Source organism: Larus michahellis, chromosome 7 (genome assembly GCF_964199755.1).
Source record: "Larus michahellis chromosome 7, bLarMic1.1, whole genome shotgun sequence".
NCBI lineage: Eukaryota > Metazoa > Chordata > Aves > Charadriiformes > Laridae > Larus > Larus michahellis.
Genome location: NC_133902.1, coordinates 49,582,730 through 49,609,144, shown reverse-complemented (window position 1 = coordinate 49,609,144; position 26,415 = coordinate 49,582,730). Strand labels below are relative to the sequence as shown.

Here is a 26,415-nt window from a genome sequence, read left to right as displayed (position 1 = left end):
CAAGCTTGAGAATGAGCGGATGCAGGAGCATCCCTTTCACGTCAGGGCTGGGTTTAGCTTTGATTTACCCCACACAGCCCTGATGGCGTATTGCTGACCTCGGGGAGGTTTCTCTGCCCCCCTGCTGCCTCACCTGTATCATGAAGTTAAAGGATGTAGGAAAGTGGCAGACTTGTTTCTTGGCAAGACTTTTCGTTCCAGAGTCTAACAAAAGTTTCTGAAGAATTATAATTATTACTGATATTATCTTAGGAATTGATAACATGGAGTTCTGCATTTCATGTATAAAGGTATCCACAAGTATTTGAGCTGCTGCTCTATGCTCCCTGCTCCATCTCCCAAAGTATCAAAATTCTTCACCGATCTTCACCTGAGCTTTAACTCAACTCGGTCCCATGGTGGCACGTTACTTAGTTGTGTACTGGTCTCCCCATCTTAGCGATTAGGAAGCTTTTCTCACACAACTTATCCCACACAGAATGGATAAGTACATTGACATAGGCTGAAGGAGCCTAAAGATGTCCCTCTGTGGATCATGCATCTTGGCGGTAACTACCGGTGGCTTCTGGGTCACTCGGGTGTTCTCAGTTGCCAGGACTTGGATGTATAATTAGAAGTATCGTTGTGATTTGTTTGTGCTTCATTTCCTAACACATAGTACTTCCCCAACTGACACTAGCTCAGCTGGTTCCTTGAGTTTAAACAAATATGAAGCAAGATGATGCCAAAATTTGTAAGGAGTAGAATAGAGAACGGGTTGATAGAGGGGTGCCTCAAAGGGCTGCCTTTTCCAGGGCTTTCATCTATGATTCCACAAGCACCAGGGCGAAGGTTTGCAATGTGCTTCATTGCAAAGCTGGGTGGGAAGGTGCAGAAAGCACCAGGGGAGGCCAAGTCCCGTCGCTGGGTAAAGCCAAGGTCATTGACATGCCGGTGTGGGCTCATCAGTGCCACCTTTTGGCTGGAAAGAGGCTTTCAGGAGAGTGTGTTAGTCAGTCACTGACTTCGGCTTTTGCTGAGGGGAGAAATGAGGAGTGGGGGCCTGTGGACCAGATCTGGGGTTTGCCCGCGGCTGCAGCTATCTGGATGTGGTGGGTTGTCACTTGTCACCCCCCTCTGAAAGGTTGGATTCTGCTTGGCTTGTGGAAATTAAGCCTGATTCTGAAATAGCCCGAGGGAAAAGCAAAGGGCCCAGGAGGATCTCAGAGGGGAGAGGCTGCCCAGGATGAGTTTCTGTTCCCTGAGGAGGGACATTTTGGTCGTGATGCTAAACCCTGCGCGTGGGCATGCCAGCAGCCTCGGCAGGGCCCGACCTGCTGCTCCGGTGGCGTGCTGCTCTCTCGCAGAACCAGGAGCATGAAGTTATGAAGGGGAATTTCAGAACAATGAAGGGAAATCCTTTGCCTCCCGTACAGCCCAGCCTGGGAAATTCACCACCGCAAGAAGCTGCAGCCTCAAACGCTGCTGCTGCCATTTAAAAGTGAGAGGGTTAGCTTCATAACCAATACAAGTGTTGAAATTATTTGGCAAGGATTTGATTTTGATGGGAATTAAGTTTGGGGCTATCTAAAGCTCACCATACTCATCTGGAGAGAAACTTTTCAATCGAGCAGAGCGCCGCACAACGGCCAGGTTTTCATCTGGTTCAGAAGGTGTGTTGGTCACAGCCAGAGACATGATACTGGACTCGATCGATCGATCGATGGCTTTGTTTCCCCGTAGCTCAAACATGAGCACGGGAGTGTAACGGAGCAGACTTCCCCGGAGCCCTACGCGGGACCCCGGCAGCCGGGTTGTTTTGGCTCGCTCCTACGGCCTTCCATGTCACATAGGGCCTGGAAAACAAAGCAGGGTGGGGTGCCGGGAGCGGGACGGTGGCCATGCCCGGAATGGGACGGTGGCCATGCCCGGAGCTCTAGGGGGTGGCTGTGCCCGGAGCTGGGGGGTGGCGGCAGTCCCGGGAGCAGGATGGTGGCCGTGCCCGGAGCTGGGGGGGTGGTGGCCGTGGCCGTGTCCGGAGCCGGGGGGTGGTGGCAGTCCCGGGAGCGGGATGGTGGCCGTGCCCGGTGCCGGGGGGTGGCCATGCCGGGAGCGGGGCCGCCGCACCGCGGGTCGCGGGATTTACGCGCTCTCCGCATTTAAGCGCGGTAGAGATAACGCTGCGGCACCTCCTGGGCGGCTTGGGGAGAGGGGGGTGAACAAGGACGCGGGGGGACAAGGGGGTTTCCCGCTTGCCCCGGCGCGGCTGGGAGATGCATCAGGGCAAAGAAAGTAAAAATAAAATTAATTTAAAAAAATGACAATTAGTAATAATAATAATAACAACAACAATAGTGATGACGGTGATGCTGCCCGCAGCCGGGCGAGGGAGCGGGCGGCCCGACGGCTGCGCGGGGCGGGAGGGGGCGGCCGCTCGGGGCCGGGCCGGGGCGGGGTGGTGGTGGCGGGGGGGGGGGGGGGGCGTACGGAGCCGGGCCGTGCCGTGCCGAGCCGAGCCGCGGCTGGGTGATGTCAGGCCCGAGGAGGAGCCTCCGCCGCCTGCCCTTTTACTTTCGGGCGCCGGCACTTGGCCGCAGGCTGCTGCCGCTGCCGGCCGGGCCCCCCCCCCCCCGCCCCCGCCACCCTCCGCCGCCCCCTCTCACCCCCTCCGCTATGGGCACCCCGCACTTTTAAGGCCCGGGGCGGCCGCCCTCTGCGCCGCCCCGGGGGTGGGGGGGGTACCGTGAATTAATTAAAAAAAAAAAAAAAAAAAAATCGCTATTTACGTGGTTATTCATCGCCCCGCTCCGGGCATGTGAACAACCACCTCCTTCCCCTTACAATCTTCCCCCCACCCCCACCCCCCCGCCCCCTTCCCCCCTAATCCATCCACCCCTAGCGCCATGCCGGCAGCCTGCACCCTGCTGCTGCTGCTGGGGCTGGTCCCGCCGGCCGGGTCGTTGCCCCTCGCTTCCCAACGGCGTCTTCCTCCTCTTCCTCCACCTCCTCCTCCTCCTTCTTCTTCTTCTCCTCCGTCCCGAAGCCGTCTCGGCCGCCCTTGCTCGCCTCCCGCCGCGGGACACGCCGGCAGCCCGGGTGAGTGCCCCCCCCTCGGCCATAGGGATGGGGATGGGGATGAGGATGGGATTTGGTCCCCAAAGCGGTCGCGGTGCGGCGGAGAGCGTGCGGGGTCCCACCGCCGCACCGCGACCGAGCATCCCGGCGAAGTGCAACCCCGCTCCCCAACCCCCCCCCAAAAATAAAATAAAAAAAAAAAATCCCTCTCCCTTTTTAATCTTGCCCCAGCCCATCGTGGTATGGTTGGGTGAAGGTTTAGGCATGGTGGGGTGGGTGGGAAACCGTAAACACGTCCGTAGCTGGGTTGGACTGACTCGAAGGTGAGCGGTGGGAACTTCACGGAGGAATTTAAGTCAGGCTCTGGTGGGTACCAAGGGCATGCCCGACACGCGTCCAACCCGTCAAAATGTTCCCGGGTGGGAAACTGGTGGCTCTCGTAAGTGGTCTTCAGGGTTTGAGTTGCCTATTGCTCATCTCCAGACATGCCCTCACCTCACCTTAGGTGCTGACCCACATCCAGGTGTGGGGACAGATGCCATCAGCTCTATAAATACCCTCTCTCTCTCTGCATCGCCCACAGACTGTCAGATTAGTCATATATAAAGTCACATTTTTTTCTGGCATGTCACATCTACAGTGTCGTTATGAGGAGCAATGACTAGTTTGGTGCTTTACAAATGATGCTGGATTTGGTTTCAGCACAGGATGAACCATATTTTTCCCAGAAACAGCAGGGTTAATTTCAAGTGTCGCCCGGTAAACTGGTTCACTTACTTGCTGAAGAAGACACATAGCTCTAAGGATGACTAATTCTCAATGACTTTGGAAAGCGCTGGGTATCTGCAGGTGGTATAAGGAAATCCAGTATGTCAAATTAGTCCTGTGTAGGCTTTAAGTAGGTTTTAGGATTGATCGCCTGCCTGAGCGGGGCTGTGAGATTTCATCTTTTAATTTCTGACGTGGAGAGAATATCATGCTTTGGTACTTGAGGTTAAGTTTACTTTCATGGAGCTATACAATTTCAGGAAATGTGAGAAAACTACATTTATAACTTCTTAGTTTTCTGCACAATCCTAAGGCGTGCCTTTGTAAGATGTATCCACACTAGACCAAATGTACAGCTGGGGGTATCGACCGGAATGTACCCTGCAGTGGATTAGAAAGCTCCTAACTAACAGTGTTTGTGTGAGAGCAGCCTGGTGACTAGGATACTGCACTGAAATGAAGGCGATTTGGGTCTGTTCCCAGCTCAGCCACTCGCTTTGTGCCACTCCAAGTGTCAGTTTGTCCTCCAAACCAGGAGAGAATAACTCTGTCTTACCTGCTATCAACCTCACAGAGATAAAATCTGCAACTTGCCAGCAAAGTGCTCGCCTATTATTTGATGAGAGCTGCGCAAATTCCACAGTGGACAGAAAAAACTATTTAATTTCATCTCAGCTTTCAATCTGGCATCTTTTCCTGTGACCTTGATGACTCCTGAGAGTCAGCAGAGGAATGCGTTTCCTTTGTTAAGAGTCTGAAAAGCTCAAACTATCTGTCCGTGTGCTGGAAAAGCCATTTGTCTGGCTACCAGCATCTGGCCGCCCAGCTCAGCGGTGGAGGCTTTGCTCCGAGCTGCCCGGGCTCGGCAGCTACAGGTGCTCGTGAATCACGTCAGCCCCATCCAGAAGGAACGGGGGGGATGCATCGTGAAGGAGTGATAAATAACCCGGCAGTAGCTCGCTCCCTAGCAAACGGCATCATGAATTACGCTGGGTCCTGACAGCCGCGATTCACTCGCTGTTAGCTACAGCTCTACGCTTGTCAGTCAAGGGAATTGTTTGGTGTTATGGGAGCGGGCTGATGGGAGCTCCTAAATCACTCTCAGGTTGAGCTGTCGACGCTTTGAGAAATCCCTGTTGTCCGTCTCACCGCCGCTCCTGCCCCTCTGAGATCTGAGATGTTTTTCATATTTGAAAACTCTTGCTTGAAGCTGCTAGGGAGGGGGAGCATTTCTTGTGAACCCGTCACCCTGGCACTACGTGGAAATGAAGATTACATCTCCGTTTAAAAACTGAGTCTGAGGTTAGGCGGCAAAAGCCCTTTCTCAGGCAGGGCTTAGCGAGCAGATGGTGAGGCAGTGGGAGTAGAAATGGGGCTTTTGAGCCTCTCACAAAGTGTGGGGCGAGGGAGCGGGGAGGGAGCCGGGCTGCCCTGCGCAGCCTTCGCTGCCTTCCCTGGCCGGCCTGCGCCTCGGACCGCATCTGCCACCCCCCCGCCAGCCCCGCCGGGGGCTCCTCCGGTGAAGAAGTGAGGACAGATGGCTTTCGCGTGTTGTTTAAGGTACAGGCTGAATCCTGCGGGAGAGGAAGAGAGGAAAAAATAGGTGAAGTGGGAAGTGAGAAAGCTGGTGAGAGTGGAGTTAAAGCAGCGTCAAACCCCTCTGTGAAATTCCTCCTGGCAGCTGTTTTACACGGGTGCCAGGCGAGCCGAAAGGCACCGTCTGCTGGGGTCTGGTTCTGAGCTCTGTCCTCCTGCAGGTCTCCTTGTTTCAGGTTTCCCATCTGTAAAATGGGAATAATTCCAGTGGTGCCATGGGGACAGCAGAGATGGCATCGAGCCCTCGATAAAGTCACTGTGGCTGGGGTCTCCCCCTGCGGCTGCAATATCCCTTTTCCCTTTACTTCTGACCCACACCGGTGCCCTGCCATGCTGCCCGGCACAGCGCGGGGCCGCCAGCAATGGGCTCGCCCTGAGAAGTTGATCTGCTTTTCTGCCATCTGTGTCCGGCCTTCCGTCCTTTCTCCCTCTCTCCGGTGCCAGCTGCCACCTTTCTTTGCCGCTTCCCCAGTGGGAGCCCTGGAAATAAGGTGTGAAATCACCCGAGAAGGAATCGGCTTAGCTTGCAGCGGAGATTTTGGCTGGCTGCTAGGAGAAATGTCCCAACCCTCTGAGAAGGACAGAACAGTCTGCATTTATTTATGTATGTTTTCAGCTTTCTATCTCTGAAACTTTCTGTGTGCGGAAAAAACAAATTTAGGAGCGAGAGGAGAAGATGAGGAAGATGCCCGTTTGCACAAAGGTATGGTGTTACTTTCCAAATCTGCCTCAGTTTTCACAGTATGTATTTTTGCGGCTCCTGGGGGCAGAAGCCCGGCTCCCCATGCAGAGAGGTGTAAGAGGCTGCTGTGTGGCTTTGGGAGGATTTCAGGTGACCGCGGGTGGTGCAGGAAGGATGCTTCCTCCTCCTCCGGCGTGAGGACAGGGAAGGATCGCCTCCCACGCCTCCGCATTGCTATCAGAAGACCCGCAGGCTGAAGGGTTTTCTTTTCTTGGGCATCTTCGCTGCTCCTCTGTGTGAGCTGTAAGTGGATTTGGTTGGTGAAGTCCCTGGAGTTGTATAGATTTAGCTCTGCTCCTTTGGGGTGCATAATTAAAAGCTAAAAAGCAAAGACAAGGGGAAAAAAAAAAGTGTTTCAGAAGAGGAGGGAGATAAGAGATCAGCTTCTCTCTCCTTCCCCGTCCCGAGCCCCTGATGGTGCCGAGGGTTGTGTGCTGACCGGCTGGGTTCACATCTGTTTGTGAAAGCACTTTGCGTGATATTTGAGTGGTAAATGAATACAGCCCGAGAGATAATCGCGTAACCCGACTGGCAGGGGGCACGTAGTGATGCGTTTTGATTTACACCTCCAGACGTAGTGAACGCGAGTGCTAAGCTGTGACCGGGGACAGCAGGTGAGGGGACAACTGCTGCAGCTGAGGCCCGTTATTGGGCTCGCCACAAAGTTCCATTTCCCAGTAGCAAACCGGCAGAGCCAGCCCGCGCCCCTTCAGCAGGCGTTCACAGCGCGCTCTGCTCCAGCAGCCATCGCCACTTCAGAGGGATAATTTAATTAGCTTTAATTTTCGCTTGTGGCTGGGAAGACGAGGGAGACACACACTCGTTGCCATGTCTGCGGGGGCTGATGCCAGCCTTGCTGGTGCAGGGGTGCCTTCCTCAGGGAGTATTATTTTCAGTATCAAAAGTTGCAGATACTGATGAGTTCAGAGGAGTGTGGGATTTCTGGGACAACTTGCTTCCTCCACCTGCTTTTAGAGATCCTAATTTTTGGGCTGGCAGTCAGAAACCCTCCGTGACTGAGCTCCCAAGCTCTCTGCGTGCTGCCTCCATCCTCCCCATCCTGGTCATCTACTGGGGACATGTCACAGCAGCTGAGCGCCGTGAGGGTGCTGATGGCTCCATCACCATCATGTCTCTAGGAGGTGGCAGAGGATGATGCTCATTTAGCGGAGGCGGTGTGGTACCAGGTGAGAAAGGCAGTTGGTCTTGGTATGGTTGTAGTGCAGAGCTTGAGGGGATGCTGCCACGGCTGGGACTGAGCCTGTGCATCCGCAATGCAAAGCCGCTTCTTCAAACCCGCAGCGGTTCAGCCCATCCTGCAAATGGGATTTCGGGAGGTGTCTGGGCAACAGGAGCAGGGGATTGCTCTGTCCTGTGAGCTACAAAACCTGGGGCTGGGCTGTCCCTTGGGTGGAAGCGGAGACCAAAGCCCAGAGGGGAGACCAAAGACTGTAGGTCCGTGTTGGGGGCCAACAGCCAGCCCAAGCCCCAGGGCCGTGCACGGCTGCTGCAGGAGATGCTGCTGGTCCTGCTCACCGCTCTTACGGCTGTACAGAAGGGGACTGAGGCCTTAGTAGCATCAATCTGGTCATGATGGTTTTATTTATGAAGCATTCATCCACGCTAATAACTCCCCCCGCCCCCAAGAATAAAGAACTATTTCAATTAACAAGTTAATCAAGCCAATAACACCTGTCGGTGTAGCAATAGTGTTTCAGTGCTGTGGCGTTAGAGATTAAGGCACCCCCGAAATCTCCGGCTCTTCTGGAGTCACTGCTGGAAGGACCCACTGTCTGGCGCTGTGGCTTCCTCATCCATGGTAGCTGTGTACCAAACTAAGGACAGGTACGGAGCAGTAGGGCTCAGCTATGGGGTGCTCAGGGCAGGGCTGCAGCCTCCTAAATACCTCGGGGAAATGATCCGGAGCTGGATGGATCATGGATAGCCAGCATCAACCCTCTGGATTCTGGCTTTGCTCCCCCATGTAGATTCAAGAGAGTTTCTGGGGTATGGGGTGGGTGAGGAGGCTCTGGGTGGATTCGGGTGTCTCTGCGCAGACGAACAGTATCATTCATGCTTGGGCTGATCCACTCGGACGCGCACAGAGCTCCTCTGGAAAGAGGCATGGCCGGATCCTGGCACCTGTTGTGGTGTCTTTCTGCTGTTGCAATGGTGCAAAGAAGCTTTCAGGGCCGCTGGACCAGCCAGAGGGTCAGAAGTTGCTCCAAGCGAATGAAAGGTTGGTTGTTCGTAATATTCGCCTGATATGTCTGATACCAAATCCATAGTCTGTACCTCGTGAGCAAGCTCGTCGCGAGGCCTTATTAACCCAACCACAGGCCCTGTTATTTACATTCGATTGAAGATGTAGGTCATACGATACGGATTTTCTCTTTTCCTGATTGGCTGAGCATAAAAGGCAGAATCCAATTTTCAGCAGCAGTAGACCTAATTACAAATTCAGATTTTTATTTCTCTGAGCAGTTTTGTGACATTTGCATTGTAATTTGCTGTTTCCATAAATATTAGAGCTTCATTTGCTGGGATATTCATCCGGAGCAGATGCAAGAGGGCTACGAGCGCAGGCTCAGTGAAAGAATGGAGCCTGTGGATGCCTATCTAGGAGAAAATGGTTTTGTCGCATCTGGCCACCCTTCCCTCTCACCCTTTTCTGCCTACATACAGCTGATGTGTGTACACCCATCGCTATATATTTTTAACGCCCAGGTGTTGTACCGTAACATCCCGCTGCTTCAGCAAGGGGCACGGTTCACTTACGCCTCTTCGATTATGCAGAGAGTTCGTATTCATCCTTTCAGGCTGAAATCATTCGCGTCCGAGGACGAGGAGAGAACTTTCCCACCCAAAAGGGAAATGATGTTGCATTACTGAGCGACCAGCCCAAGTAATAATATAATCTTAGAAAAATGCAGTTCCCTCGAGTAAAGGAAGCTCTGTAAACTTCAGCTCCTCCAAGCTGTTAGCGTGGCTGTTGCCTGTGTTATAGTAATGCTGCTGTCAGACTCAGTCTACTGAAGTGCTCGGCAGAGCACTGGGGAAAACGGGAATAAGATCCAGTTCCTGCTTAAAATGAGGACCTCTTGTAGGATCTGAATACTGTGAGGTTTACAGTGCAGATTTTAGCACCTTGGGCCACATCCCTTCTTTGCTGTTAATTTGGGTTTTTTTATCTCAGCTGGGTGCTGGCTGTGGTGGGAGTCACCCCTGGTCCTGAGGAGCTTGGAGGAGGGGCAGGCAGAGCCAGGGTGAGCAGAGGGATCAGCTGGAGGAAGGTAAAACACCTGCAAGGTTTCCACTAACTGGGCTCAAAAGTCTGGTTGTGTAAAACTGGGGGAGAAAGAGGCTGATGTTTAGAGCTGCCAGCGTTTGGGCAAACCCATGCAAGGGTGATGAAGTTACTCTGTGAGCGGTGGTTTGCTCTCTTCTGCTCGCCATGGGGTGGGAGGCGTTAGTGTGTGCCATGGTTTATTTTGGGCTCTGTGGGTGCCGAGTGTGTTCGGGTCCCACGGCCAGGGCGTGAACCAAACCACAGGGACCTTCCTTGGTCTGGGTGCAGCAGCTCCCCAAGCTGGACACAGGAGTCTTCGCGAGCAAAGTGTCCCATCTTCATGAAACCTGTAGGAACTTGCTGTCCTGGAGGTCTCTGCCTTATCTCTGCCTCTTCCAGGCTTATTTTTTTCAGTGTACCACAGGACATAGATAGGAGGATAAGATTATGCAGTCTCAGGAGCTTCATCTCTTCAGAAACCGGTATAAAATGCACGAGATAGATAGATAAAAAAAATATCTTTTCAGAAGTGCCTGAAGTGCAATAAAAAACCCCAACCTATTTCCAATAAGCTGGGTGCTTATAGGAAATATCCTATAGTCTGTTGCTGCTCCCATCCTGATACCCCAGTCCCTCCCGTGGCTTTGGATAAAGGTATTCCCTGTTGCTTGTCCTCGGCACAGGCAGGGCTGTTGACGAGGGTTCTATCTGCTTCTGCATCTGCCGTGCCCTTGACTTTGAATCATTTGATAAATAGTTTTGCAGTTGGTTACTTAAGCATCTCCCGAGCTGCAGTCAGCATCTCAGCTGTGGGCGAGGGAGCGCTGCTGCCAGAAGTCAGGATCTGTGTCGAGAGCCTCCTAGGATTTGGCTGGCTTTCCTTAAAACCCCAACCCCTGGAGTTGTCATTACAGGAGGATCGCTTAGAGGGGGAGAAAAAGAGCTTCTGGATGGTGGGGTGGCAGATAAAAACCCCCTGAAAAGGTGAGCTGCAAATGCAGGAGACACACAAGAAGTCCAGGTTGGCTGTATTTAAAAATGCCGCCAGTTCAAAGCTGCTTTCCAGAGTTTTTTAGTCCCGATGGAGTGGCCGTTTCAGACACTCCAGCTTGGCAGGGCTCTGCCCGGGTGTCTGCAGAAGTGCAGCCCTCTTAAGCATCTTGCTCAGCTAGGAAAAGAGAGGGTGCACAAAGAAGTGCTGGGCAGTGCAGCAGGAAACCTGGGTGCGAACCCCGTTGTTTTCTGCCCAGCTGTCGGAATACCTTGTCTGAGTGCCTTGACCTTGGCAGATTGACTCTCCGCTGGGAGAAGCGAGCTCCATCTGCCTTTTCAATCTTGGCAAGGACGTGAAGCTAGGAGGACTTTTAAAACTGCCTTCTCAGCATCCCGACGGTGGTGTGGCCAGTTTAAGCTGTCTGAGGGTGACCGTGTCAATCGCGATGCGACCAGATGCTGCAGGTCCTTCCCTTGGCCCTTCTGCGTGAGCAGCCCATCTCGGGCTCCCCACTCAGCGCTGGCAGAAAGTCCTCTGGAAACGCCGTGACCTTTGCGGTTCCTTCACCAAGGCAAACACGGCGATGTCGGAGGGACCTTTTGCACAGTGGTTGGATGGCAACGAGGATCTTGCAGCTGAAGTTTGGGACAGAAAATATCCTTTTCTTTTTAACCCTGAGCTAATTTAGCTCTGGGATGAAACTGGCTGGGGAAGGACTGAGGAGGTATCTTAAATGGTCTGATAGATGAAGGGTTAACTGGGCAGAGTTAATGGTTGTCCCCGGGGTGTAGCCCAGGCTGCATCTCCCAGAGGACATTGTGTTGCACACACGCATTCAGGGCGTTTTTCTCAGCATTTTTCAGCATGGTGTTTAAAGAGGTTTTGAAGGCCATTACAGGAATAGGTCTGACCTCTTGCCTCTTTAACAAGGCGGACATCGTTGTCATTTCTGCTACCAGAACCACCCTCAGATTCCCTCAGGGATCTCCAGGCCATGGAAGAAACTCTGTGCAGGAGTTTTTGACTGATGGACAGGCTCCTTTGGGTTGACAGTAGCAAAGGAGGGCTCTTTCTTTTCCTGAAGAGCATACTAAAAGGCACTTCTGCATCTGGAGTGACAAGAGGAATTTGGATCTATAGAGCACAATTATCCACGTCACCGCTTGTTAGGATGCTGGCGTTAACACCCTTCCTCTTGTGGAAAATCTCTTAAGCCCCGAGGACTGCCGTGAAATGTCATGCTCTGTTGAATTTCACTGAAGCGGGGATGAATCACACTAAGTTGAAGATTTGGCTTCAATATATAATTGGAAAGATACCTTCTGTGATAGCCTAGCAGCAGGGTACTGCAGCCCACCCAGGGTGGCAGGACCTGTCTTGGGGGGAGGAGTGGGCATAAGTTGAGGGATGGAGGTTGGATATTTGAGGGGTTTTTGGTTTTGTTTGTTTTTTGACCACTCTATAAAAGCAAAAGGCATGTCTGGAAGGGATCTCAAGATAGCTCCCAAGGGATCTCGAGACATCTCCCCTTGCAGGATCACCTCAGAAGATGTTTATCTTACGGGTTTTCAAAAATTTACTCCAGAGAAAGGCTTCACAGCTTCTCTGAATAGCTGTCCCGCTGCACCCATGCCATTATAGGTAAGAAAACACTTTCTTATCAGAGAAACTGTAGCAGCTGGTAGTTAAACCTTCTGCAAAGAAAGATATCCCATACAAGTGGTGGCCAGGTTTGACCCTGCATAAGTTGGAAGATCTCATGAACTGACAAGCTAAGGTAATTTAGCAATCTGGGGAGGTAACGCAAGAGGTAACCCTGTGTATTGAACTAATAATTTCTACCCCTGTGATGGGAATGAATTTCCAGGAGTGGCAACATCAGCAAGCCAACTGCGCATGATTTGCTTTCCTTGTCAATTGGAATCAAGGACCCTGATTGTGGAGCATAATACTGCTCTTGTAATTCAGCCTTTATCTTTGTGCCGGAGCTGGGCATAATTGTATCTGTGTCTGGCGGGACAAGGAGAAGGGTTTCAGTAGCTGGTGCTCACAAAGGCATCTTTAGAAAGCTCCTCACCCCTGGTACAAGCTTGGAAGAGCTCAAAGCAAAATACCCCTGGGTAGCTTTAGGCATTTGAACAGTCATCATTGTTTGATTCAGATTCAGTTACCGGACTAACATCTAAATGTTAATTCTTTTTAGGATATTATCAGCTCTTTCAGCAAATACAGAATGGGGCTGCAGTATTAGACTGGCAGCCAACCCTGCAGATAAAAGCCCTTTGAAAGGATGTTTCTTAGGAGGGAAACTTGATCAGAGAGTGCAGAATAATTGCGAAGATGGTCTTTTCTGAGGGACGTGGAGCAAATCTGATGCATGAAGAAAGCCGGATGAGGACCAGGTGGCTTCTAACCTGGGGAATGGGAGCGCGAGCAATTTCGTGGCCCCTGAGAATGGTCCATACTGTGCAGACAGGGATCCTCATAATCCTGTTCTGCAAATTGCTGGCACGCCTGGAGATCGTACGGTGCTGGGTAAGCCGTGTCACATGCTGGGTTAACACCGAAGTTGACGGTCACTTGATGGCAAGAGCGTGCCAAGGCAGTTGGTGTGAGGTGGCTCTATGCTGGGTAACATGGGTCAGCCTGTGGGCAGATGGGGTTTGGGCACAGATTTCTGGCCTCTTGATGCTCTGCGCTGCCTGGCTCAGCACACAGCACCCAGCCACCTGACCCTGACTCCATTGACAGCTCGGAGGGTGACAGCCTGATCCTGCCCTTCTCCATCACCCATTTCCACCGCTGGCTGCAGGGCTCGGCCGCGGGGCTGCCGGCTGCAGAGCAGAGACCCACACGCAGCCAGACGAAAGCGTCTTGTTTTCAGCTTCCCCGAAACATGTGCAGAACGGGACTGGAAATGGTAAATCCCTTCCCCCACGGTTCTCAGAAAGGAAACGTGTGACTGCAGAGGCAGTGGGAGAGTGGTGGGGGACAGTGGGAGGGACACGTGCTCCAGCCAGCCCGGGGCACGCTGCTCCGCTGCGGTGGCAGTGGTGACCAGTCAGTGGGTGTCAGCAGGGAAGAACCTGGCTCATCCCCTGGAAGAAAGAGGTTCGGCGCCATCCTGAGCCCTGCCACCGCTGCTTCCGGCAGCAGATCGGTGCGGTGTCATCTAGGAAATGCGATTTAGATCATCATCCCTTCGCAGCAGATGGGGGAAGGGAAGTGGGGGCCCTTATCTCTTCTGGGGATTAATTTCTCTTTAAGCTGCTTTATATTTTTGCCTGCTTGCTTTTTTCTCCATCCCCTCCCGAGTCTCACCATCCCTTGGTGGAAGAGTAGGAGCCACGAGAGCATCCATGGTTCCCACTGCCACGACACCATGCCCTGCAACCCACCTTGAGCTGGGTGTAAGGCTTGGGCTGCCATCAGTTTTCCCCTGGGATGGGGTTGGATTTTGCTTGTCTACGTGGAGGGAAGAACCCCGTGAGCCTTGTATCTGTGGGTCACCAAAATGCATCCACCCCGTGGTGGCCTTGTGATCCTCCTGCATCCGACAGGGCCCTGCATCCTTCTTGTCCCCACCATGTCCTTGAGAAGTTGCTCGGTTCCCAGGTTGGTCATCATCCCTGGTGTGGCCACTGGCCAGCAAAGCTCTTTGGCGCGTGCTTAGCGTTAAGCACAGAGAATAGTTCCCTGGGGAGCTCTTCTTAAGTGCATTGCTGGAGCGAGGCTCCGGTCAGGACACCTGGACCAAAGCCCACCCTGCAGTGGTGGGCAGCATCACCCGGCTGCTGGAAGTCCGTGGCAGCTCCCGACGTGGTCTCTTGGCATGGCAGCATCCCTTTTCCTACTTCCTCCTCCATCTTCCCGGTATTTATTGTCCCTTCCTGGCTGTGGGAAGCAGCTCCTAGGCTCAGACCACTTTGGAGCAGGGACCTGCGGTTTTGTTTCGAGGGTCTGACATGAAAATATGGCCTTGTTTTCTCCTGGGATCGGCAAAGGGACGGAGTCCTCGGCTTCTGGGGTGGGTGGCTCCTGCTGCGCATACGCTTCACACCGCCGGGCATCGCTTTTTGATCGCGTTGAGGTTTTGTGCAGAAAAACCCGTGCTTCAGCCCATAGTTCTCGTGGTTTTAAGCACAATCCCAAATAATCACAAATACCGATAGTTTGGAGGTCTTTTTTTCCCTGCAAGATCCCTTTAAGTCAAACGCAAGTCACTGAGCTTATAGCGGGAGTAAATAAGCTACACGGAATGACTTTGGTTATACATGAGGTCAGACAGAATGAGCTAATGCTCCCTTCTGGCCTTGAAACTGAACTTTTCAGAAAGCAAAATTTCATCCTGCAGCTTGTAGGCTGCTAGCGCCTTTCCTTACGCAGGAGCCCGAGCCCCGGCGCTGCGCAGAGCTCTGCACCTTGTGTGGCTGCTCAGCCCCTTATTGCTGAAATAGGTCCCCGCTTGGAGGCAGTTTTCTTATCTTACCCAGTTTCAATGAACGCAGGCAGCTGCTGGGGGGGGTGTGATGGTGCGAGAAGGTCATACGCTGGGTTGTGATGCCCTGGTTAATAGGCGAAGGGTAATTAATCTCTGCGTAGCAGCAGCGGGCTAGCTTGCCTGGAAATATTGCCCCATGTGAGACTTTTACTAGTTGTAAACCTTGCAGACAAATTCCAGGTTTCTGGAATTATTCATGTGAGAGCTCTGGAGAAAGGTCCGTGTTAGAAATTAAGTCACGTGCTTACAAAAGCCAGCAGCGGCATCGTCCTGCTCCCTCCAGCCCCGTTTCTTTCCACTTAACCAGCACTGTACACACTGCCGTGGCTTTTTTTTTCCCTTTTTTTTTTTTTTCCCCTTTCTTTTTTGCAGCCAGGATGTTTTTTCTTGCCTTTTTATTGTTCCAGTGACCTAGCAACTCCACTTTGGTGGAGCCCTGCCAGGAGACTTCCTCCCCGAGCCGTCTGACAGTCTCCAGCAGCGCTGCCCTCGGATGGGAGCACAAGTTGAAATGACACAGGGCTGAGTCCCTGCACGGCTTTTGCTCTGCCCTGGCGAGTGCCGGCGAGGGTACCGCTGCCTTCCCGCTGAGCCAGGCTTCCAGGGGACTTCAAAAACCCTGGAAAGAGGAAGGAGAAACGCTGCGTGGGTGATATTTTTCTGTAACGTTTCTGCAGGACGTCGCAGAAAAGCCTGGAGGGTTTTAGAAGCGAATTAGGTGGTGCTGGGATTTAGCATTTGGGATCTGCGGTGCAGGCAGGGTGGCTGGAGACATTGCAGCATCGCAGGGCGGCGGGAGAGGGGACAGGAGAGGAGATGCAAGTCCACAGAGAGCTGTGCCATTCGAGAGATTTCTTTTGGTTTATTTTTATTAATGTTCAATGAAAACGCCGAGAAAGAAATCCCTTTGGTAAGTGCTCCTGGGCCCATCAGCTGGTGCTGGGGCAAAGCTGCCTTCGCACCCCCTGGGGCTGCAGGGGCTTTTCCTGCGTTAATGCCAGAAGGGACACTTCTGAGGTAGAAAATAAACGAGCCGGCAAGCAAAAGCACAGAGCTATTTTGGGCTTTCTGCTCAGGAAAGGCAGCAGGGACAGGGGTCCCGGGGCCTCTCTGGGGCTGGAGGCTTAGTCCCCCCTTCACTGGCTGTATGGACGGATGGATTGGGATTTTACTGGAGCCTTGGCATGGTTATGGGTTTTTTGGGAGTATGGGTAGTCGTGGGACCTCTTATCCCTGTTGGATAGTGGACTTGTATTTGAAAGTGTTTTCCAAAGACTCGACAATAAAACAGGACTTTTTTTTTTTTATTATTCAGTTGCCAAAAGCTATTCAAAAACAAAAGCTCATGAAAAGAGGTTTAAGGCGCTGCTCTGAGCCCTGGGCTGGTGGCTTTCAGGCAGCATGGGTCCGTGCGGTCCCAGGCATCTGCAGATAGAACCCAAAGATGAGTAAGAAGCTCAGGGTTTCATAGGCTTGAGCCGGTGATCCAGGGGCCTGCACCTCCCCAGGGAAATATTTAGGACACCAAAATTAAGAAGGTGGAAACCACTGGATAAGCAGGACAATATCCTGTCCCTGCATTGTGCAGGTTTTATCCCAGGTTGCAGGCGGGCTGTATGCATGCATCCCACGCATTTGGAAACGACCACAGGTTTCTGTGTGCTCTTTATTTTGGAGTACGTGTTTCTCTGCTTTAGGGTACTGCTCTTAAAAGCAATAATTGCATCCCTCTTTTCCTTATGGCATCTCAGAGCATCAGGCTCTGGGATCATTAAAAAAAGGGTCGGAAGCAAAAATGGCCTTTAGCATCCTTCATAGTTTTACATGTCCCAGAGGGGAGGTGGTGTGGAAGTGCGGTGTGTTTTTGTCTCACAAAGCGGCACTGCAAGCAAAGCGCCGTGGCCTGGCATAGGAGGGGCTGAGGACGATGCTGATGTCCCCAGCCCCATGGGTACCTGTCACACGGAGCAGCCAGGTAGGCATTAACCACCTGGACCTGGGCACTGGGAGCTTGCAGGGGCGGCTGCTGGCATTAAGCCCCCCATCACCTTTCTTGAGCTGATATATTAAAACTCCAGTCACCTTTGGTGGCTGGATAAATCCTTCGTGTTATGGTTAAAGTGATTTAAAGTCCTGCAAATTACTGTCCTGCTCTGCCTGGGACCTGGTGGGGAGAGGACGAGGAGCACAAGGACCGGAGCACGGCGCTACCAGGGGATGCGTCCGTAGGGTACCCCATCCAAACGGAGCCCCACAGCAGGGCAGGAGGTGCTGGTGGGGCTCCTGCACCTCTTCTCTTTCCCACCCACCCTCTCTCGCCACCTTTCTTCATCCGGCCTGAACAATTCCTTTCATTAATATCGAAAGAATTAGCAAAAAAAAAAGGGTTTGACCGCATGTGGTTAAAAACCTCTCACGTTCTTCCCGTGCTTAGTGCACACGAGGGACCTTCCCCAAGCAATATTATCAGCGTGTTTACGCTCAACTGACCCGTCTCCAGAATGAAATTTTTTTTTTTAAGCTCCATTTCAGCCCTCCTGTCCACCTCTTCCCGCCCCCCCCCCCCCCGCCTCGAACTGCTTCTTTCAGGGCAAGAACAAGGAAGGAAATTGAAAATCCCAGGGCGCCCTGGACGGTCCAGATTTAGGGCTGTAGCTTTTGTTCACACAAACTCGCTTGGCTCCCAACCGGCCTCCACCCATGATCCCGACATCCGCAGCAGCCGTTCAAAACACAGCCCAGAGCCCGGCCCCGCCGGGGACCGGCAGCCACCCGTGCCACCCGCTGTGGGGACGGCTCTGCACCCCACTTCTCCTCCCTCACAGCCTGCCTTTCTTCCTAACCTTTTCCTACAGCCGGCAAGGAGTTTTCTAAGTTGAGATGAAGGTTGTTTTTTTTTTTAGTGTTTTTTTTTTTTTTTTTCCCCGCCGCGAGCCTGGGATGATGTTCAGATTATGCAACGTTAACAGATGTGGGCTTTATAATTATAGCTGCCTGTCCTCGGGAGGAGCCTGCTTTAGCTTCACGTGCGCTCAGCTCAGCATGGGATGCTCCCGGGGTGGCCCGTAGCCCTGGCAAAACAGCCGCTGCATGGGCGGCCGTACCGGGAACGGTCCCTGGGGAATTGCCAGCCTCCCGAGGAGGGACTGCTTTGGGGTGAAGGGCTGCTCTGGGCAGCCGAGCAACTGCTCTTGGCTTTCCTTGTGTGCAAACACAGATTAACTTTGCGTTCCCCGATCAAGGGAATATTTTTCTGGCCTATGAGGAGAAAAATCCCTTCTGCAGGGCAGCGGCGGGGCTGGGATAGCTCATGGTGCGCCTCGGCTGGCTGCGGTTCTCCTGCCAAATGCTGGTTGCTGGGATCCCGCTCCCCTGGCATTAGCAAACACATCCCTCCGCACTCCCTGCCCTAAAATGTCACTGCAAGATCGCAGCCACTACTGAAAACTCACAGTATTGTGCTTTTCAATGGCGTGTTGTCCCATGGTTGAGCATTGAGCGTCACCATGACACTGCCCCAGCAGCAGCCACCTCCTGGCCAGGGCGATGCCCGTGCTGCACCCGGGGATGGAGGCAGAAAATTGCTGGTCCCAAAGGGATTTTTCAGGAGTCTCACAAGGTAGACATCCAGCCAGGCTGCCGGGGGCAAACCCAAAGCCTCCAGAAATCAGCTGGAACTCGATCTGTTTTTCCTGGCGGCTTTATAACTCGACTCCCAGCAAGCCCCAGACTTGTTATGCTTGTGAAGAAAAAGTAACTCCGAGCCTCGACCTGTCTGGTGAGCATCACTGCTAGTTTTAACTGGGAAGGAAAACACCGGTCCGGTGGGTGGCAGGAGGGTTTTGCGCTGGAAGTCAAATGTTTCTCTTGACAGCTACGGTTGCATGGAGTTAAACTGCGGAAAGCAGTTGGCAGCTTAGGATGTGACGAAATTGTTAGTGACAAATCGGTACCTGAGCTAAAGGGCCGCTCTGCGTTAAGCCCTTAGTCCATCGGGGAGGCCAGATGGTCCCGTGTGTATTTTTGTGGAAGAAGTTTGCATCTGGCCCATCCGCCGCAGCGGGGGTTCATCTTTGAAGGCTAACTTCTGCAGGCAAGTCAAAGAGGTGGTTGCGGTTGTCTCGCACTTCTGGCAGGCTTGGTGGCTCTGTGATGAGCAGAGATTTCACGTCTATTTTGTTGGACGGCCTGATTTTTTCTGGGTTTCCTCACTACATGCTGTGGGTTGGATTTTCCGGCGCGCTTCATGTCCTGCACCCACCAAACCGGGGAGCTGAGCCCCTGCTGGCACGAGGTTTTCCTCCCTGCACCAGGACCTGGCGTACTTTGCAGGGCAGAGTTAAAAATGCCAGTTGCGCCTAAAAAGCCTGTGTAAATAATACCTTCTTATTCAGCCCGCCTGCTCCCGGGCTGCACTCAAAGCCAGGTTTGCTGGCGCCCATGATAAGGGGAAGGGTTTTGCTTCGGTTTATTCCCAGCAGCTCTTCGGAGCTGAAAGAGGATAGACAAAACTCCGGGGTGGATTTGCAGGGCAAACAACAACCAGACAAGCAACCAGCAGCATTTTACTTTCAAAAAGGTTCGTAGCTGAAGGTACTGCTTGCTGGCTTTTCCGGGGATATTTTTAAGAAGTGGCAATTCAATGCCTGCTGCAGTGCCCCGCTATATATTTTAGCGTGCCTGGCTGGAGTCCTTGTTGACAAATGACTTGGCAACCTGAGAAAGCAAATTTCCCTCTGTCTATACTCATCCCCTAAGGGTTTCTTTAAGCATCTGCTGCTTTGCCTTTCTTCTGTGCAGCAAAGCACCGTAAGCATGGGTTGCACAGCTGAAAGCTTTTAGCGAGAGGGGAACGGAGGGAAATTCCGCGTGCCGCCCTCCAGCACACCCAAATTTTTCAGCGTCGGGGCAGCTATAAATGGACTTGCGGGCTACAATTACAGGCTGGGTATTGGCTTGCAAAGGAGCGTAGCGAGCATCCCCTGTGACTTTGCGTCCCCTTGTCCAAATGGTGACAAGCAGCTGGTTTATGGGACAGGAGGTGGCTCGCAGCCGGCTCCAGGCGGCAGCGGCTGGTGGGTGTGCTCGGCAAGGTGGGCATCACAGACATGTCTCGGGCTGTCAGTAGAGGCACACAAGGGGCTTTCTTCCACCCCAGCTCTTGTCTCCTTGGGCCTCGTGGTGCTCAGACGCCCAGGATGAAATGCAGACTGTCCTGTCTGCTTATCTCTGTTTTCTTGGCGAGTTCCCACTGAAGCTACTGCAGATGGGTAGAGGGGACGACTCCTGAAGTTGCCACTGCTGGTGTGGCAGGTTTGGCAACCCCAAAGGAGACATGCAAGGCAAGGAGGAGTAGGTGTCCCATGGGGGTTTCTCTGAGGCACAGCTTTTTTACAGAAAGTACTTGGAAGCCAAGGACAGATGTGCAAAGCTTAACCTTCAGCATCAGAGCTTTTGGGCAGAGACTGAGTGGTGCCTTTAGCTGCTGCCTGGGTGTCATCCGCAGCTCTATTTTGAGATGCCATGTGTGTGACAGGCAGGATATGTCCCATAGCCTGGCAGATCTCTGAAGTGCAAAGTGGGGAGAGTTCCCCTCCCAAAATACAGGACTTTTCTTGGTTTCTTGAGAGGCTTCAGACTCTTGTCACCCTACATTGCAGTTTCCCTAGCCGGGCTCCCATTCTGCCCACTCAGCAAGTGCAGAGTGCATTGGGCTATTCCAACCCGGAGATTGCATTTTGGCTATGAGGAAAATGGGCAAAACTGGGATCTTGCTGTTTCAGATGACACAGCTGTGATTTGGACTCACTTTGACTTCTTGTGGGCTTTGAAGAGCATCTGAGGCTGCAGTGCCAGCCAGCCCTCGGGGCTGCAACGTAGGGCAGCGATGGCTGCTGCTGGTTTTCACGTGAGCGATGTGCAGGGAAATCCTCACGCAGCCCTGGCTGGTACCACAGGCTGGAAATGCCGATTCCCCCAGCAAATCTCACTGGAATGGCTCATGGCAGCTGCCAGTAGATGCTTTGCTCCAGGAAATATCAGGCTGGATGGCAGACCCAAGGCTGAAGCTACAGCTGCCGCACCGAGTCCTGCTGCTGCTGCCGGCGGCGGTCAGCGTTAACGATTGAGCCGAGAAGTTGGCTACTGAGTAACATCCTTGCTTAGAGCCCCATTGGGGAACACGTTTATATTCTAGAGATGCACACAGCCATCTGTGTGCTTTTGGAGATCCCGTAAAGCCTGTTGACGTCCCTGGGAGAAGTCATGTTTAGGTCCATGAGATACACCAAATGGTAGAAATGCAGAAGAAACTTGTGCAAAGAGGGGATGAGACTGCTGCTGTTACACATCGGCACAGTGGGGAGGAAGGGGAAGAGGTAGCTAAGCTAAAGGGTAATGCTGGCTTGGGAACCAACATTTGTTCCATAAATGTGTTTACTCATTTTCTAACAAAATGAGAAAATAATTCTGGATGATGGGAGAGGTGGGAGTTTGGAGCGGCCTTCCAGCAGGAGCAAGAAAGCAGATCCCAACACTTTTAGGATGGAGTGTTGGGGCTGTCTTTTCTCACAGCAAATGGACCTGCAGATGCACAAACTTCTTCTTCATCTTGTTTCTCCTGTTCTGGTAGATGTGAAGGTCAGATCCGCCAAAATGTCTGTCACCCTGGGGTGCTTCAGCTCCTGGATGATCAGTGTAATCCACACCATATGTTGATATCTTCTGTCCCAGGACCTCGTGGTGGCTGGATGGGTTATGCCGACCCGCCGGTTTGTCCTGCAGCTCTCAGCCAGCTTCATGCCAGCTCTCTGAAAGTGGTGGGATTTGTGGTCAGGCAGCTGAGCAGAGAGAGGGGAAGAGCTGCGAGACCCCCCCAGCTCCCATCATGCCCTCGGGATGGGGCACATGGGCTGTGCTGGGCTCCAGCTGGAGCTCTGGAGACCTATACACTCTTCCCATGGACTCCACACTGCGCGTACCTCCATCGGTTATTTGTTTAAGACTTTCTTTTTGCTCCTTTAGAGATTTATTTCTCCTAAGACACAAAAAAAGCACAAGGGTGCTGAACTGAATTGAACTTGTGCACAAAGGTGGGTTTTGGCATTTGGCCCCACAGACCACTGTAATTTCCACTGGTGTGAATCCAAAAATAAATGTCATGTCTGTGTTTTGATTATGCAAAATTTTCTCTAGTCTAAATCAGATCAGAGCTTGGCCTTGGTGTTACTGCAACGAGCCGAGCCAGCGCTGATGGGATTTTAATTTTTTTCTTGTTTTTCCTTTCAGTCATTGAGAGCAGCCATCAGGCGAGAAGAAGTTTGGACACGGAGATAAGGACTTCTGGTGCTCTCATGGATAGCGTGGAGCTGGTGCCGATGCTGGCCGGGAGTGAGGAGCGGACATCGCTGCCTGCCAGGCATAGTGCGGTGCCGGCGGCGAGTGGGGTCACGGGGCACATTGGTCTCCCCGCCGGTGGTGGGGATGTCACCCTGCCAGGAGAAGGACCCCCGGACAGCCCTTCTGCTGGGACGGCGACCCACCTGCCCGCCCACAGCCGTCCTCCTGGTGAGTTTTATCGATGCAAAACTCCCTGTTTGCCTTTACCAACCCACGGACCGAGCATGGGTGGTGGGTTAGGAAGTATTCCCGCCCTGCTGCTAGAAATTCAGGTTTTTGGAAGAAATCCAATGCCAAGAAAGCTGATTTATTTTTTTTTTTTAACACTGCAATGAAGGTGATTCTTGGGACCTTCCGCTGTCGTTATTCACCACCCAGCAGCACCCCAGAGACTCCTGCCCCATCCACGGGGCTTGAAGGCTGCGTACAGAGCGGAGACCCCTGGCATCCCCACGCCTCCTCCGGGAGGAGGGGAACCCCATCGCAAACCCAACCTAGATTATAAGTGCCCGAGTTAAAAACATCTGACCAGCTGCATCGTGATTTGTAGCTGCGGTCCTCACGTGGAGGTTGTACAAGTGAACACTTACCTTTGGGCTTGTTCATAACCTTCACCGCATTTGGTGGGACTGTGGTCAAGAGTAAACCAATGTGCTTTTTTTAAGCATGCACTAAATCAAAGCCTGTTTCCCACACCAGCAGGACAAGGCTGTGCTGATTGCCCTGTCCCCACTTCAATTTTTTTCTTAATATCCCCAAATGTAATAAGTGTCTTGCTGAGATATGAGCATAGACGTTTTCTTTAGTTTTTTTAATTCCTCAATCTTTTTCCTGCTTAGGGACTAGAGTATGGATCTGGCATGCCCAGGCTGCCAGCCGCTCGCTGTCCTAGCATAAGCTATTTACTACCCTGTGCATTTTTAAAGTTTAAAAAAACCAAACTGTGTTTTTCTTGCCACGCACAAAAGAAGACAAATTTTGAAATACTGATATTTTTTGGTTACAGAAACCCTCTGATCCCAGCAGTCCCTCTTGCAGCATGCTCTGTGTGAAATAGAGAAAACACAGGGGATGCAGCTGTGACCCTGTCACAGTGTGTGAGACAGCTGGGTACCACTGCGGGTGATGCTGCTGCCATCCCAGCCGAGTCACGTTAACTTGTCCGAGGGGAACGTGACCCTTTCTATGTTGCTTTCCAGCTGATGGAAGCCATCACCGTGCTGCGGGCAGCCGGGAGAGAGGCGAGAGGTCTCTGGCTTCTGCCAACACCCCTGCAGCTGGCGAGAGGACGCCCCCGGTTTCGGCAGCCATCAGCACCGACTCGGCTGAGAGGACGCTGGGCGGGCACCGCGGGGCCTGGGACATGGCGGGGTTTGACAATGCGACGAGGATGGTGCTGCTGCCTTCATCTGCGGACACTCGTCGCCCAGGTGAGCCGTCCCAGTTCAGCCTGGGAACAAGGGAGATGCTGTTGCCCAGAGAAACTGGGCATCGGTTGCATTGCTAGAGCTTTGTGCGCTAGATCTTCCATCCTCACCATGTGCTCAGGGTAGTTTTCTGGCTTGCTTCATGCATGAGGGTGGAGAGAAGGATCCATGCAGCTTCTGCTGGCCTTGAAAATGATGAATTACTCGGTGCAGCTCCCAAACACGAAGTTGCTGTAGGCAGAGTAGAGGCAAGGGGACCGTGGGCTCATGGCGGGAGGTGGAAGGTGATGGTGGAGGATGCTGGGTGGGCAGCTCAGCCCGTCTCTGTGCTCTAATTTGCTTTCCCCCATTGCCTTGCAGGCACAGGTGGCCACTCTCAACCGGCGAGCGGCTGGGTGGGCACGGAGCTGCCTGGTAGCCCTCCTGCGGGCACTGCAACCACTTCACTTGGCCCCTCAGGGAGCAGCAGGGGGACGCTGTGGCCTCTCCCCAGCACCCCGCTCCCTGGCTCTCCAGGACAGCCCCAGTCCTCCCCCCGAGCCTCCAGTACCCAGACCAGTGCAAACCACATCATGCTACATCCCAGGGATGTCACGGGGGACTCCACAAGCCCTCCGCTCACAGCATCGCCTGCCATGGACAGTACTTTTGGAGGTGAGCTTTGCTGGCCCATGGATTTGTTTTATAGCTTTAATAAGCCTTTATATAGCTTTTGCTTTCTTGAAACAGAAAAGGTGCTGTGTTTTGCATGCACTCTTTTTGCTATTATTTGGGTGGTTAGCTGAAATTCCCTGCTGAAAGCAGGAAAAAGCAATGGAAAAAATGATTTGGTCCAAACCCCCCCAATATTTTCCACTTAAAAACCAAAATAATAAAAAGTCTTTGGACCTTATCGCTGTGTTTTCTGCAGGGTGGGCATCATATCTCAGCTGGTTCAGTGCCAGCTGCAGAGCGAAGGCCAGGTCCCAGCCCCAGCTGAGCTGTGTGTCCTACCCGAGTGATGCTGTAGTGGGGTGTGAGGTTGGTAGCCCACACTCATGGCCACGCCGGGTGGGGGTTGCTCGGGGCTAGACAGGGTGAGATGCCTGTGCTCTAACAGCCTGTACAGGACAACAAACCTGAGATCCCTGGGCTCGCTTCCCCTTGCTTGCTTTGCAAGCGGCTAGTTTCTGGAACTCTCCAAAACGGAGACTTTGCCCTACTCCACGTGAAGTTATTGAAAACCTTGGTGTTGCTGAGTCCTGTGCCCGGGATTGCCAGGAGCAAACACATCCCCAGGGTTCTCACGCGGACATGTCCCTTCCCTCTGTCACAGCTGCTGGGAACAGCATCAGGGATGCAGAAAACTCGAGATCTGGGTTTTCCTCCTTGGTAGCCCTGGCACAGGGACGTTTCCCCGGGCTCTCCACGGAGCACTGGCTTGCCTCTTCTCACCCGGCGTCAGAACGCCCTGCCACGGGTGAGCTCGGTTTGTAGTCTATGATTTGTCATTTTACCCTATTTTGTGCTTCCTTAAGCGGTTTTCCCTGTGTCCCGTTAAGCCCTGGGGTGTGTAGTGAGCTGCAGGCTCCTATGGGAATGAGGGTGTGCTCAGCTTTCCCCCCTTTGCTGTTTGATGCCGTGTTCAAGCTACGAAAAAATACTGAGCGAGCCTGGGCTGATTTCCACCAGTCTTAGAGCAAAGGTGGGATTTAAAAGACAAGTCTCCGCAGTCCTTGTCCCGGGGGGTTTCCTGCTGGCTGAGCCGTCCCGGCTCTTGTGAAGCCGTGCTGTCCTGGCGCGAGCCCCGGGTTTTGTTGCAAGGTCTTCCTGCGGCGAGGGGATTCATGCCTTTCCAAAAGAGCACTTTGTCCAGATTGAAAACTTCCTATGCTTAATGTCCGTATGTGTGCTGTAAGCATCTGGGAAGAAAATGGATCCATCTGTTTATAATTTCATACGTATAAATCCAGGGTTTTTTTATTGTGCCGTAGCCATTGGAAGCAGCTACCAGCCATCCAACGTCTCAGCCGTGGAGAGGAGAGTTTCGGATTTCCCCACCACCGGCACCTCCATTTCCACAACAGCCACCAAGGGTGGAGGGAGGACGTTAAGGTCTCTGCCAGCCAGCACCTGGCTGGCCCAAAGAACAGATAGTTCCACCTCTGGTACCAAAATCACCAGTTCCTCAGAGCAGACCCGGTCCCCTGGGATGTCTTTGGGAGCCCAGGGTGGTGGTGGCAGAGATGCCACGGATCCCTTGCTCACGAGCTCGCCCTCTGCTTCGGAAAGCCCTTCCACGGGTGAGTTTTGATAGCTAGCTGTGTAACCCACAGCATTATTTAAAGACTCTTTATAAACAAAATACATCCTTTTTATTTTAAAGAAAGGAGGAATAATATTGTATTTGGCACATTCTGTACGTTTAAAAACATTTCACAGAAAGGAAAGTATGGATAAATATTATTCTTGTTGGAAGAGGAGGATAGATTTTCCTTGAAAACTTTCAGTTGAATTTTGCAAGCAATAATTTCATGAGTTCCTATATAGAGACCATTTCTTCCCCCGTCTTAATGATTTCCCAGTATTAAATATTTCCGTATTGAATATTCACACATATGTTGTCTACATCAACTGATAGCGGGATGAAATCTACCCAGCTGTTTT

The 26,415-nt window shown here is 52.6% G+C and overlaps 1 protein-coding gene across 4 annotated transcripts in view; it reads left to right on the top strand.

Moving 5' to 3' along the window:
* Positions 1 to 2,452: 2,452 nt before the first annotated feature.
* The window catches only part of HEG1 (heart development protein with EGF like domains 1), a 58,281-nt gene continuing 34,318 nt past the window's right edge, over positions 2,453 to 26,415 (top strand). The window contains exons 1-6 of one of the 4 annotated variants that reach the window (XM_074594735.1): positions 2,453 to 3,075; positions 22,232 to 22,510; positions 23,542 to 23,772; positions 24,130 to 24,423; positions 25,085 to 25,228; positions 25,743 to 26,051. In XM_074594735.1, coding sequence (XP_074450836.1) covers positions 2,883 to 3,075; positions 22,232 to 22,510; positions 23,542 to 23,772; positions 24,130 to 24,423; positions 25,085 to 25,228; positions 25,743 to 26,051 — 1,450 coding nt within the window. In that variant the 5' untranslated portion in view covers positions 2,453 to 2,882. The remainder of the gene's footprint in view (positions 3,076 to 22,231; positions 22,511 to 23,541; positions 23,773 to 24,129; positions 24,424 to 25,084; positions 25,229 to 25,742; positions 26,052 to 26,415) is intronic. The other 3 variants (XM_074594734.1, XM_074594733.1, XM_074594736.1) reach the window with 3 other exon arrangements.